At 57.0% G+C, this 13,131-nt stretch overlaps 1 protein-coding gene across 5 annotated transcripts; it reads left to right on the top strand.

Annotated features, from left to right (window-relative positions):
* Window positions 1-263: 263 nt before the first annotated feature.
* LOC123361544 (monocarboxylate transporter 13-like) lies at window positions 264-11,841 on the top strand. Of its 5 annotated transcripts, none has more exons than XM_045001515.1 (5): window positions 264-585; window positions 4,967-5,177; window positions 5,320-5,463; window positions 9,092-9,859; window positions 10,576-11,841. In XM_045001515.1, exons 2-5 carry the CDS (start codon window positions 4,976-4,978, stop codon window positions 10,806-10,808), a joined length of 1,347 nt encoding a protein of 448 aa, XP_044857450.1. In that variant the 5' UTR covers window positions 264-585; window positions 4,967-4,975; the 3' UTR covers window positions 10,809-11,841. The 5 variants fall into 5 exon arrangements, with proteins under 5 accessions (XP_044857450.1, XP_044857448.1, XP_044857451.1 ...); XM_045001513.1 differs by having other exon boundaries at window positions 3,909-5,177; XM_045001516.1 differs by lacking the exon at window positions 264-585 and adding an exon at window positions 2,302-4,219.
* The last annotated feature ends 1,290 nt before the right edge of the window (window positions 11,842-13,131 follow it).

Genomic DNA, 13,131 nt, shown 5'->3' with positions numbered 1-13,131 from the left:
TAACCCCCCTCATGCCCCCTCTGTGCAGCCCCATAGCCCCCCCGATGTCTCCTCCGTGCCGGGGGGGGGAAGCAGGGAAAGGAGGCGTGGCCAAAATTAAGCCCCTTCAGCACCTGCTCCGGTACAGCCCAGCTGCGCCTGCGCCAGCCCCGGTGGGGTGAGAGCGGGAGGCGGGGCCAAGGGGGCGTGGCCTGCGCCCCGCGGCTTCAGTCTCGGCTCCTCCGCCCGGCCGGTGCGCCCCGCCCCTTTGGAACGTTGCAACAAGGTTGCGCCCCGCCCCCCCTTTGGAACGTTGCAACCCGGTGGCGCGGCCGCGGCGGTCCACGTGAAGCGGGCGGCCCGGCTGTAGCGCCCGGCGGGTCGGATTTGTGGGGTGCATTGATCCTCGCATCCCCTCCCCTCCCCCCCCTTCTTAAGGGGGAGCTGGATCGCCAGTCCCCGAGAAGGCGGGGGAGGGGGGAGCAGGCTGGTATTTGGATATAACGCCCAGAGGGGGATTTCTGAAGCGGGGGCAGCGGGGGGGGGAGGATTTTTTGCCCTGACTTTCTCGGGGGGCCAGCGGAGGCTGATGTGATTCTTGGCCAGGTAAGGATGGCGGGGGGGGGGGGGAGATTAGAGACCAGGCGGGTATACAGGTGTAACGCCTGGTGGAGGGGGGGGGGAAGCGCCCACACAACGCCCGGGCTGGAGGGGGGAAGGGAGGCAATGGTGTTTGGAGGTCCCTGTTTTCCTGCTGCGATTCGATAGACTTTGACCCTGGCTACACTAGCTCCGGTGGCGGTGGTGGAGGAGGGGGAGACCCAAGCCTAGCCCCCATCCTCCCATGTCCCCTCTGTGCAGCCCCATAACCTCCCCCCATGTCCCCTCTGTGCAGCCCCATAAGTTGCTGTTGCTTCACCTTTCACTGGAGTGGGTATGTGTGTGGGAGGGGTCACCTAATTAAAGGGGTAATGCCCCTCCTCCCCCTAACCCAGCTGCCTCCACTAGATGCCTTCTGCCTGCTTTGGGGGCTGCTGATTCTGGGGTGAGTCGCTGCTAGGGGAAACAGCGAGGGGGGGCATGCGATCTTGGGGGTGATGGAGGTGGGTTCACCCTGGTATGTCTTGGCTCTGCTGGGGGTGAAGATGTTAAAAGCCTGGTTGCAAGATTAAAGAGTTCAGCACGCTTGTGGGAGAGGGGGGGTTGGGGGGGTCAATTTATTGCAGATTTACTCTTAACTGTCTCTGAAGGGGGGGGCGGATTTCTGATCCTCTTAAGGGGTTTGTCTACACTGGGAAGTTAATTCGGATTAAGGGCTGTTTAAATCGGCTCTGAAGGTGGATTATCCGCTTTGGCACAGACCAGCCAGTTAATGGGGAAGCAGAAGGGGGTCCCATGGAAGGGAGGCCGGGGGGTGGGCGGGGGAGGTTAATAAGCAGAAATGAAAGTCCGTCGGCTTAGCCTTTAAGCGCCGGAGCTGCTCCTGGATCTCGGTGGAGACTCTGGATTGAGAGGGCTTCGTTCCGATCTAGCTTCATCCGCCGCGCCAGTCGCTTTCGTGTACGGAGAACCCCTTGGTCAAGATGCAAAAAACCCGAAGGCCACCTGGTTAGGTGGTTTGACGGGCGAAGTGGGAAGGAAGCCGTTGATCAGAACGATTTCCCTTCGGGGAATCGTAGGACGGGAAGGGACCTCGAGAGGACACCTACTCCAGTCCCCTGCGCTCATGGCAGGGCTGAGTATTATCTAGACGGGTGGTTTTCAAACTGTGGGTCGCGACCCGTTTACTGCAAGGCCAATGGGAGCTGGGAGTGGGGGCGTGTGTGTGCCCCAATCCCCTGCCCTGAGCCCTCCCCAACCCCCTTCTACACCCCAAACCCCTCATCTCTGGCCCTACCCCAGAGCCTGCACCCCCAGCCCAGAGCCCGCACCCCCTCCAGCACCCCAACCCCCTGCCCCAGCTCAGAGCCCCCTCCCACACCCTGAACCCCTGCCTCCCTCACCCCTGCACCCCAACCCTGTGCCCCAGCCCTGAGCCCCTCCCACACCCCAAACACCTCATCCTCAGCTCCGTTGGGTCATAGGATCATAGAAGATCAGGGTTGGAAGGGACCTCAGGAGGGATCTAGTCCAACCCCCTGCTCAAAGCAGGACCAACCCCAACTAAATCATCCGAAGCGTCAAGGTCTTCATCTGGGTCACCAGAAAAAAAAAGTTTGAAAACCACTGCTCCAGACCAACTCTCTCTCGGGCGCGACTCGCGCGAGTCCCCCGTCACCGGTTCTGTGCTCAGGCGCCCCCATAAAACTCCTCCATAAGAAGCGAGATCAACGCGTCACGCACGTAAGGGCTCGGAGACGTTCTCGAAAACCCCAATGAACCAGGGTATGAATGCGGTTCCGCACAATCCCGATAGATCTGGCATAACAGGCGCTCGGATTGCCACGTCGTCCACTCCAAAAGACGACGGGAAGAAAGCAGGCAGCGGCGAGCGTGGGCGGCTCTGGGAATTATTTTTGGGGACGTTCCCTGGTTTGGGTTACGTGGGAATATCAGCCTGGACGAACGCTCAGATGTTATCTTGGTTCTGTTTGTTCCCTCCGAAGCGTCTGTCGGAAGATAGGACAGTGGGCTAGATGGACCTTTGGTCTGACCCAGGATGGCCGTTACGTATGTTTGGGGGCACGCACCCCAAATCCCCGCCCTCCCAAATCTAATGTTTTCAACTCGGTTTTGTAGAATCATAGAAGATCAGGGTTGGAAGGGACCTCAGGAGGTATCTAGTCCAACCCCCTGCTCAAAGCAGGACCAATCCCCAACTAAATCATCCCAGCCAGGGCTTTGTCAAGCCGGGCCTTAAAAATATCTGAGGATGGAGATTCCAGTACCTCCCTAGGGAACCCATTCCAGTGCTCTGTTCTTCTGCGCTTTGCTGGTATATCACAAGCTACGAATTGCTAAATCATAAAATTGTAGGACGGGAAGGGACCTCGAGAGTTCATCTAGTCCAGTCCCCTGCCCTCAAGGCAGGACTAAGCATTATCTATACTGGTGGTCCCCAACCTTTTCTTCTGGCGGGCACCAGACGAAGGACCGTGGCAGCGGTCGAGCGTCCGCCGAATTTCGGCGGCATTTCGGCGGCGACGCCTCTCGATGACGCTGCTTGTCAGTGGCAAGCAACGTCATCAAGCGGTGTTGCTGCTGAAAAGCCGCAGAAATTCGGCAGCATTTCGGCAGATGCTCGACTGCCGGGCAGGGGGGCACTGCGTTGGGGACCCCTGATCTAGACCATTCCTGACAGGTGTTTGTCTAATGTGCTCTTAAAAATCTCCCATGATGGAGATCCCACGACCTCCCTCGGCAATTTATTCCAGCGCTCAACCCGCTTGACAGTTAGGAAGTTTTTCCTGATGTCCAACCTAAACCGCCCTTGCTGCAATTTCAGCCCATTGCTTCTTGTCCTGTCCTGAGGTTAAGAAGAACAATTTTTCTTCAAATAGCCTGAAATCCAGCGTTGTTTGGACACGTGATGTGGACCACTTCTGTTTTTATGGCTACCAAGGTCCTATCCTCAGAGGTTAAGAACCATTTTTCTCCCTCCTCCTTGAAACAACCTTTTATGTCCACGAAAACTGGTATCATGTCCCCTCTCCGTCTTCTCTTCTCCAGACTAAACCCACCCAACGTTTTCAATCTTCCCTCGTCGCTCATGTGTTCCAGACCTTTCGTCATTTGTGTTGCTTTTCTCTGGAGTCGCTCCAATTTGGCCACATTTTTCCTGAAATGTGCCGCTCAGAACTGGACACAGTCCTCCAGTGGAGGCCTAATCAGCACGGAGTAGAGCGGAAGAATGACTTCTCTTGTGTCTGGCTTACAATGCTCCTGCTAATACATGGATACAAGAATGATGTTTGCTTTTTTCACAACAGGGTCACTCCGCTGACTCGTATTGAGGAGTTTCTGCAGTTCTCCTTCCTAGGCAGTCATTTCCCATTTCGTCTGCGTGCATCGGATTCTTCCTTCCCAAGTGGAGGACTTTGCATTTGTCCTTATTGACTTTCATCCAGTTGACTTCAGACCATTTCTCCAGTTTGTCCAGATCACTTTGAATTTTAATCCTACCCTCCGAGGCGCTCGCAACCCTTCCTGGGTTGGTATCGTCCGCAAACTTCACACGCGTTTCTGCTACTGACCGGGTCCGGAGACCCAAAGTTATTGCAAAGCCGGCTTCAGGCGTTGCGTACGTTTCCCGACGGGCAGGAGAGCTTTCGTTGGCATCTGTTGTTCCGGGTGGTAGCATCTTCGCTCTCCTTTGCGCATGATACGGCCGGTTTAATCTTGCACCGAATAGCCGTGGAGACTCTCTGGATGAAGAGGGCTTCGTGCCGATCTAGCTTCATCCACGGGGTCTAGCAGTGGGGAGAGGCCTGTTGATTTGAGGGGGTCACCCCTGGCCTCGGGTGCGTGCCTCTGGGATTGCCTATAGAACGAAGGACCGTGGGAGGGCAGAAATTAGGGTCTTCCCGCTGAATGGTGCCCCTCTTAACGGGGCCTACCGCATTGACACCCTACATGGCCAATCTCCTAGACAGAAAGACGAGAAATAAGACTGGGGGGGGGAGCCCCTGGCATGGAGGGGAATGGGGGCCCCTGGCATAGAGAGACGGGAACCAGACACAGGGGAGAATAGGGGTCCCTGGTATGGGGAGAGGGGCAGGTGGGGGGCCACCCAGAGTCCCAGGCATGGGGGGGCAGTTTTGAGCCCAAGCAAGAGACGCAAAGGGAGGAAAAGGCAGCCAGCCCCCCTGCCCCGCACCCCACAGTGCCCCCTGCTGGGAGAAGCCGGGACTGGAGGAGCCGGGAGCTTCTCCCCCAGCCAGCCCCCTGTCCTGCACCCCACAGCGCCCCCTGCTGGGAGAGGCCGGGACTGGAGGACCTGTACTCCAGGGCAAAATAGCCTTTTCTAATGCCCCTTTTTCTCCTACAGTGAGCCCCAATGCCGGTGGTGCACCCCGAGCCCCCCGACGGGGGCTGGGGCTGGATGGTGGTGCTGGCCGCCTTCTTCCAGTCGGCGCTGGTTTTCGGGGTGATCCGTTCCTTCGGCGTCTTCTTCATGGAGTTTGTGGGGTACTTCGGGGAGCTGTCGGGGCGGGTGTCCTGGATCACCTCCATCGGGATCGCGGTGCAGCAATTTGCTAGTGAGTGTGGTGGTGGTGGTGGGCGGGGGATCCTGACCCTCCTTTTTGGAGGGTAGGAGGGAGAACCCCACTCCTCCCCCAGAGTCAGCTGCATCGCAGGTTAACAAGGGCCCGACCAGTGTCTCTCTGCCGCCCCCTGCAGGTCCGGTGGGCAGCGCCCTCAGCACGCAATACGGCGCGCGCCCCGTGGTGATGGCCGGCGGCTTCCTCTCGGGGCTGGGCATGATTTTGGCTTCCTTTGCCACCAGCCTGACCCACCTGTACCTGAGCATCGGGGTGCTCTCAGGTAGGTCCCGCCCTGAGCTCCCCCTGCCTCGGCGCACCCTGGGACCATCCTCACCCAAGACCAGGAGCAAGGGATTCTGGGTCTAATATCAGGTATTCCAGGCAGGAGTGACCAGATCTTGTCGGTGGTGTGTTTTAAAGAGTTTCATTTCATTGCATGTTGCCTTTTTCTGAGTTCAAACAGCCTGCTGGTCGCAATGACCCGAGCTAAGACTTGGCAGCATTCAGTGTTGGGTTTTTTGGATAATTTCGATGGATAATTTCGATGCGTTTATTTTTAAAGCATCTCTTTGAGAGATTTTTGTCAAGTTACGCTTTCACAGCTGCGTAAGATCACGGGTTGGAACCATTTTATTTTTTTTCAATAGTTAGTGATTTTAAACCTGCGCCGTTGCATAAAACGATGGATGAAGCATTTTTTTTTCCTCTCCGGTTCTTATTGATTGAAATTTGCACCGCAGTGGGAAATCACGAGGGCTGGTCGGACGACGGTTGGCCAACAGATGCAGAGGTTGAAAAAGTTAGACCTCGGTAGCCGTAAAAACAGAAGCGGCCCACATCTCGTGTACAAACAAAATTGGATTTCAGGCTATTTCCTCTTATCCATATGGACCACTACTTTGCTTTAAAACAATTGACCAGTCACCCAGACCCCCAGCTCCCACTGGGATCCAAATCCGTTTTGCTCTTGTCGGAGAAAAACATAGTTCTCACTCTCTGGTTGGGTGCAGCAAAGTCAGATACTTTATTCTCAAGCAGTTGCATAGAGGGAGAGAGTGCGCTAGGACACAGAGTTTTCCCTCTCCTAGGCAGGTCTCTCCACAGGTAAACAATTCCAGCAAGCATTTATACTTTTTGTTACATACAATAATAAGCAACAGCTGCATGTTGTTGTTTGTACGTCGGTCACCTCGACATCTTAGTTGGACTCTAGTCTACATTCCATATTTATCGACACAAGGTCGCAACAACCTCTCACACAGTTCTTTGCCACTCGCCTCACGCGCTCCTCGCGTCTACAGAGCTCGCGTTATTAGGGTTACAGCTAGCCTGCCTCTCGCGAACGGAGACTGGCGTGGGTTGAAATCCCCTTGGAATCCCTATCAGTTCTTGCTCTACTTCCACACTCTGTTTAAAGCTTTCTACAGGGTAAACTCGTACTGACACTGCGAGAGAGAGAGATGCACAGCCGTTTGCTCCGCCAGGTGTTAATCACTTACTCTGGGTTTATCAATAAACAAAAGGGATTTTTATTAAGTATAAAAAGTAGCTTTTAAGAGGAGCCAAGTAATAACAGGCAGAACAAAGTAAGTTACCACGCAAAATAAAACAAAACACGCAAGTCTAAGCCTAATACATTAAGAAACTGATGACAGGTCAATCTCACCCTCAGAGATGTTCCAATAAGCTTCTTTCATAGAAGATCAGGGTGGGAAGGGACCTCAGGAGGTCATCTAGTCCAACCCCCTGCTCAAAGCAGGACCAATTCCACAATTCTTTCATAGACTAGACTCCTTCGTAGGCTGGTACAATCCTTGTTAGTTCCAGCAGGCATCTTAGGTGAAAAGCAGGGGCTTCCTCATGATTAGGACCCCCCTTTGTCCAGCTCCACTCGTTTTTATAGCTTCGGCACAAGGCGGGAAGCTTTGTCTCTCTGGGTCTTCAATGGAAAAGTACCAGGTTTAAGATGGATTCCAGTATCAGGTGACATGGGGGAGGGATGGCTCAGTGGTTTGAGCATTGGCCTGCTAAACCCAAGGTTGTGAGTTCAATCCTTGAGGGGGCCGTTTAGGGAACTGGGGTAAAAATGTCTGGGGATTGGTCCTGCTTTGAGCAGGGGGGTTGGACTAGATGACCTCCTGAGGTCCCTTCCAACCCTGATCTTCTATGATTCTATGTCCTGTAAGATCCCAGCCTCCGTTCTTCCTGGGTTGGCCCCCACGTACTTGCAGGTAAATAAACCACTTACCACCAATTGTCCTAGTCGAGGGGAGCCATCAAGACTCTACGCCATCGTTAATGGCCGACACTTTGCATAATTACGATGACCTCAAAGTTATCGTTCATATTCCTAGTTTCGGATACAAGACTGATCCATGCATGCAAACAGGATGAACACACTCAAGTCGATTATAAGCTTTGTAACGATACCTTACAGGAGACCTTTTGCATGAAGCTTCTTCCGGTTGCATCATATTAGCATATTTCCATCAAACATTGTGGAGCGCAACGGCACAGTCGTTTTTAAAGGAGGTGATACTTGAGGGGGATGCAAGACCAGTCAGACCCCTGAAAGGGCGTGGGTGACGCGTCGTGCAGGGTGGGGGTCTCTAAGCCTCCCCAAATCTCTCACCACTGGGGTGGGGGTGGGGGGTGTCAGTGGCGGATTACCACACAGGGCCCATGCCCAGGAACCCCAGCCAATATTTGGGGCTGCCGGGAAAATCCCCCCCCCTCGCCACAGCTCCAGGGCTGCAGTGAGGGGGTGGGGGTGGAAAAGGGAGGGTGGGGGCCATGGGTGGAGGGGGCAGGGCTTTATCGTCAAACGCCCCCCGCTTCATCTTCCATACCCCCCCAGAAAAGAGAGCCAACCCTATATAGACCCTAATCACACCAAAGTGACCCACCATGACAACTGGTGCACAGTTATATCTTTGTGCTGGGGTAGAAAATGGGGAGGTGGGGGGGATCAGTGGGGTGCAGGAGCCATGGGGGAGGGTCTCTAGGGTGGGGGAGGGACGGTAGGGGGAAGATGGAGAACGATAGGCCCAGGGGGAAGGAGCCAGACCATATTCAAAATGGCTGCCATGGGGGGGAGGCAGGGGGAAGGAGGTGGACCCTTTTCAAAATGGCTGCCGTCATGTGGGGGCAACCATGGACCCAAGCGGGGGAAGGAGCCGGGTCTTATTCAAAATGGCTGCCAGTGTGTCTGCGGAATCACTGGGGAAGTTGTTTGGAGTGAGGAGAGCACGGGGATGAAAGGAGCGGGGCCTTTCCAAAATGGCTGTCATCTGCGGGGGGAACTGTGGGTCCACAGGGAAGGAGCCAGACCTTATTCAAAATGGCTGCTTATGAGGGGGACAGTTTGAGGGGGGGGGTATGTGGGAGGAACTGTGGGTCCAGAGGGGAAAGGATCAGGGCCTTTTCAAAATGGCTGCCATTCTGTGGGGCTGCAGGGAAGGAGCCTGACCTTATTCAAAATGGCTGCCGCTGAGGGGGACATTTTGGGGGTGAAGGGCATCAAAGGAAAGAGAGGCCCATCAAAGTGGCCACCGGTTGATGGGTGGGGATAGGGAGAAGGAGTTGGACAAAATTTAAAATATCCGCCACTGTAGGGGGTTAGGGGCGTAAGGAGCTAGGCCTCATTCAAAATGGCCACCCGTGTAGGGGCGGGGGGGGGAACCCTGCAGTTTGTGGGGGCGAGGGTGGTAATCACTGAGGCTGGGGGAGGAAGGAGCCGGGCCTCATTCAAAATGGCTGCAGCCACACGGCAGCCATTTTGGAAAAACGAGGAAAAAGTGGATGGGCCCATTTGTGGCCATGTCCCGGGCTGTTGCCATAACAACCTGGATGTGGTTGGGGGGGCTCTGACGGGTCTCTTTTCTACCTCCCCCCTCCCTTTTTTGCAGGCTTCGGGTGGGCCTTGGTCTTCACGCCCTCCGTGGCCTCGGTGGCCCGTTACTTCAAGAAGCGCCGGACGTTCGCCACAGGCTTGGCCTTCACGGGCGTGGGCCTGTCCTCCTTCGCCTTCTCCCCGCTCTTCCAGTTCCTGGTGGACACCTACGCCTGGCGGGGGGCCCTCCTGGTGGTGGCCGGCATGTCCTTCAACCTGGTGGTGTGCGGAGCCCTCATCCGCCCCCTGACCCTCAAGGAGGACCTGGCCGGCCCCGGGGACCCCGGCGAGAGCTGCCTGGGGAAGCTTTCCACCCTCTTTGGCCTCCCTTTGCTGTCCCACTGGCCCTTCATGAGATTCGTCCTGGCCGTGACCTTGATCAACACCGGCTACTTCATTCCCTACGTCCACTTGGTGGCCCGAGCCCGGGAGCTGGGCTTCGACGAGTACCAGGCCGCCTTCCTCATGTCCGCGGCGGCCGTGGCCGACCTGTCTGGCCGCCTCCTCTCGGGTTGGCTGGCCGACTGCCGGGCTTTCCGCCTCACCCACATCTTGGTGGCCTGGTCCTCCCTGACTGGCATCTCCTTGGCGCTGGTGCCTCTGGGACGCGGCTACCCGTTGCTGATGGCCATCAGCGTCTGCTACGGGTTCTTCTCCGGGGCGCTCACCCCCGTGGTCTTTTCCATCCTGCCGGAAATCGTGGGCATCGGGCGGATTTTCGGCTCGATGGGGCTGCTGCAGATGATGGAGAGCATCGGCGGGCTTCTGGGAGCGCCGTTCTCTGGTAGATCGCCACTGGCTTCCTTCTCCTCCCGTTCAATTAATTGAAAATGAGCTCCTCCCTCCCCCCCAGTAAATCAATCCCCAGCCCTACTCTTTTCCCCATAACCTTCAGTCATAGTCTTGGTCTTTCTTGGAGCCAAGACTCCTGGCCCCCACCCTGGTCATGGGACCAGTGGTTGAGACGTGAACATCATCCTGCTTGGGATTAGCTGCCCTCCAACCCTGGAGACAGGCCCAGAGGTGGGGATAGAACCCAGCAGTCCCCTTGCTCCAACCAGCTAGACCCCACAAGGTCCTTGTGACCTCATTCTGGGTCACCCTGGTTCTAGGTCACCCTAGGTTTTGATCTAAGTCACCCTGGGTTCTTATGGTGTTGTAGGTCACCTCCATGTTCTAGTTTGCCCTATGTTCTCTTGATATTGTTCTAGGTCACCCTGGGTTCTTACGGCATTCTAGGTCACCTCCGTGTTCTAGGGAGCCCCGTGCTCTCTGGATGTTGTTCTAGATCACACTTGGGTTTACATGACATTCTAGGTCACCTCCATGTTCTAGGTAGCCCTGTGCTCTTTGGATGTTGTTCTAGATCACACTTGGCTCTTGTGCCATTCTCGATCACCTTCGTGTTCTAGGTTGCCCTATGTTCTCTGGCTGTTGTTCTAGCTCGCCCTGGGTTTTCCGGCTGTTGCTCTAGATGACTCGGTCTTTTCTCTGTTCCAGGTTGGCTGCGGGACGTGACTGGGAACTACACGGCCTCTTTCTTGGCAGCTGGGGCCTTCCTCTTGGCCGGGAGCCTGGTTTTGGTCACTCTACCCAACTTCTTCTCCTGCCTGGGCTCCTCCTCTCCTGCCTGCACCCAGGTGGAGGCCGGGACAGAGCCGGCCTCTGGGGAACATTCCTCCCAGGACAGAGACTGTCTGGCCAGAAGCCAAGATCTCAGGGAGCCAGCGTGACTGCAAGGGGGTGCTGGCAGTGCCAGCCAGTGGCTGGGTGAAGGGCGGGGGGGAACCAAGGAGGGACAGCTCCACCCCACCCCCCACAGCTCCGTTGGGACCCCTCAATCCATTATCACAGCCTGGGGCTTCTCCTGTCCCGGGGGTCCAATCCCCTGTTTGTATCCTCTGATCCCTGGGGCGAACGTCTTCACTGGGACCATAACCGGGTTCTGGAAGGGCTAATGCGGTAGATTCGAGCCTGGGGAGGGGTCCTAGGGTTTTGTCTGTCTTCCCACCACCACCACCCTCTTCAACATCTCGACCTAGAAGGATGTTCCTTCGCAGAAATAAGCCACTTCACTACCACCCTTGCCCTCCTGGATTCTCCTCCACTCCCTCCCACGGGCTCCAGCTCCAACCTCCCCCAGGCCTGCTGGAAGCTTAGGTCCATAATGCGGGGAGGACGCTGAGGAAGGGAGGGAGACCCCAGTGCGGAGCAGAAATTGGATCAGAGCCTGGGTCTAACGCAAAGAATGTTTTATGAAGGGGGATCGGGCTGCTCCGTTCATTTGGGGAAATACAGCACTGACCCAGCGAGGGCAGGTGTATGCAAACGGGGAAGTAAAAGGCCCCATCCCGTAATCTCATGGGCAGCAGGCCCCTGCCTCAGTTTCCCCACTTGCTGCTGGGAATGGCGGGCAGGAAATGGACACTCAGCTTTGCACCCCACTCCGGGGGCATGAGGGATGTCCCAGAGCCCAGAAATGCAGTTACCAATGTAAAAACACCTCCCGCCCCCCCCCCCGATTTATGGATTTTGTGCTGCTAGATGTGTAATTAGACGGGTGTGGCTGGGGAAGGGAACGGGGGGGTCTCAGTGGGCATCGTTTACCCTCCAAAAGGTAGGATTTGGTGATTTAAAATGGTGGAGGGGTTTATATAGAGAAATGACGGTTTTGAGGGGGGCAAAATGGCGGTTTCGAGTGCCGCCTTTTCTGGAACAGAGCTGTGTTGGGGGGGGGGGAATTAAAACCAGACAATTCCTCTGGCAGGTGTCCGAGTTCATGGTCCCCTGACCAGCGCGGGAGAGGAAAGGGCCCAAGCGGACGTGACTAGCTAGGAAGCGGCCAGAGTGCGTGTGTCCCCCCCCCCCCCGGAGCTGGGTGGACCAAAGGTTGAAAGTGCCTCATGGAAGCAGAGCGGTGTGAAAGTTCATCTGAGTTTCGGCCGATTGAAATGAACAGGTCTCTTCAGGACGGGGCGGGAGGGAACCGGCAGGGAGGGTAAATATTAACGTCGCCGGAGGAGATGGACGATTAACAAGGGAGGTTTCTCCAAGGATTGGGCAAAACAGCTTGGGGTGGGTTTGCAGAGTTGTGTGGAGCGGGGAGAAAAGGGATTAATTCAAGTACAGGGCGGACCTGGGGATGATGGAACCCAGGAGTCCTGGCGTCCATCCCCCCCCGCTCTAACCCACCAGCCCCCACTCCCCTCCCAGAGCCGGGGAGAGAACCCAGGAGTCCTGCCTCCCAGCCCCCACTCCCCTCCCAGAGCTGGGGAGAGAACCCAGGAGTCCTGGCTCCCAGCCCCATCTGCTCTAATCCACCAGCCTCCACCTCCCCCCCCCGCCCCGGAACCAGGAAGTCAGCGGTTCTGAGCACAAAGCAGACAGTCGCTGACTTTGCTGGCAGAGCAGGAACCATCCTGTCCTAGATGTAGTTTTTGGCCTGGGCTCACCCTGTGATCCTGGCACCTGTCCACTGGCCGTGACGTTGCACAGACCCTTTGCAATCCAGCCTTTCCGAGGCTCTTTGGAGGCAGCTGGTTATCCAGGGACTCCTCGCCCGGTGCTGAGATGCAGCCACCTCTGGGGCGGAGCGGCTGCTGACCCAGGGACCCCTTGCCCGGCACTGAGATGTGGCCACCCTGGGTTACCCAGGGACCCCTCGCCCGGCGCTGAGATGCAGCCACCTCTGGGGCGGGGCGGCCGGTTACCCAGGGACCCCTCGCCCGGCGCTGAGATGCAGCCACCTCTGGGGTGGGGCGGCCGGTGACCCAGGGACCCCTCACCCGGCGCTGAGATGCGGCCACCTCTGGGGCGGGGCGGCCGGTGACCCAGGGACCCCTCGCCCGGCGCTGAGATGCAGCCACCTCTGGGGCGGGGCGGCCGGTGACCCAGGGACCCCTCGCCCGGCGCTGAGATGCGGCCACCTCGGGCGGAGCGGCCGGTGACCCAGAGACCCCTCGCCAGGCGCTGAGATGCGGCCACCTCTGGGGCGGAGCGGCCGGTGACCCAGGGACCCCTCGCCGAGATGCGCCCAACTCTGGGGCGGGGCGGCCG

This window comes from Mauremys mutica, unplaced genomic scaffold (assembly GCF_020497125.1).
Source record: "Mauremys mutica isolate MM-2020 ecotype Southern unplaced genomic scaffold, ASM2049712v1 Super-Scaffold_277, whole genome shotgun sequence".
NCBI classification, from domain to species: Eukaryota; Metazoa; Chordata; order Testudines; family Geoemydidae; genus Mauremys; species Mauremys mutica.
The sequence above is the reverse complement of the archived record's forward strand: the minus strand, read 5'-3'. Positions and strand labels throughout refer to the sequence as shown.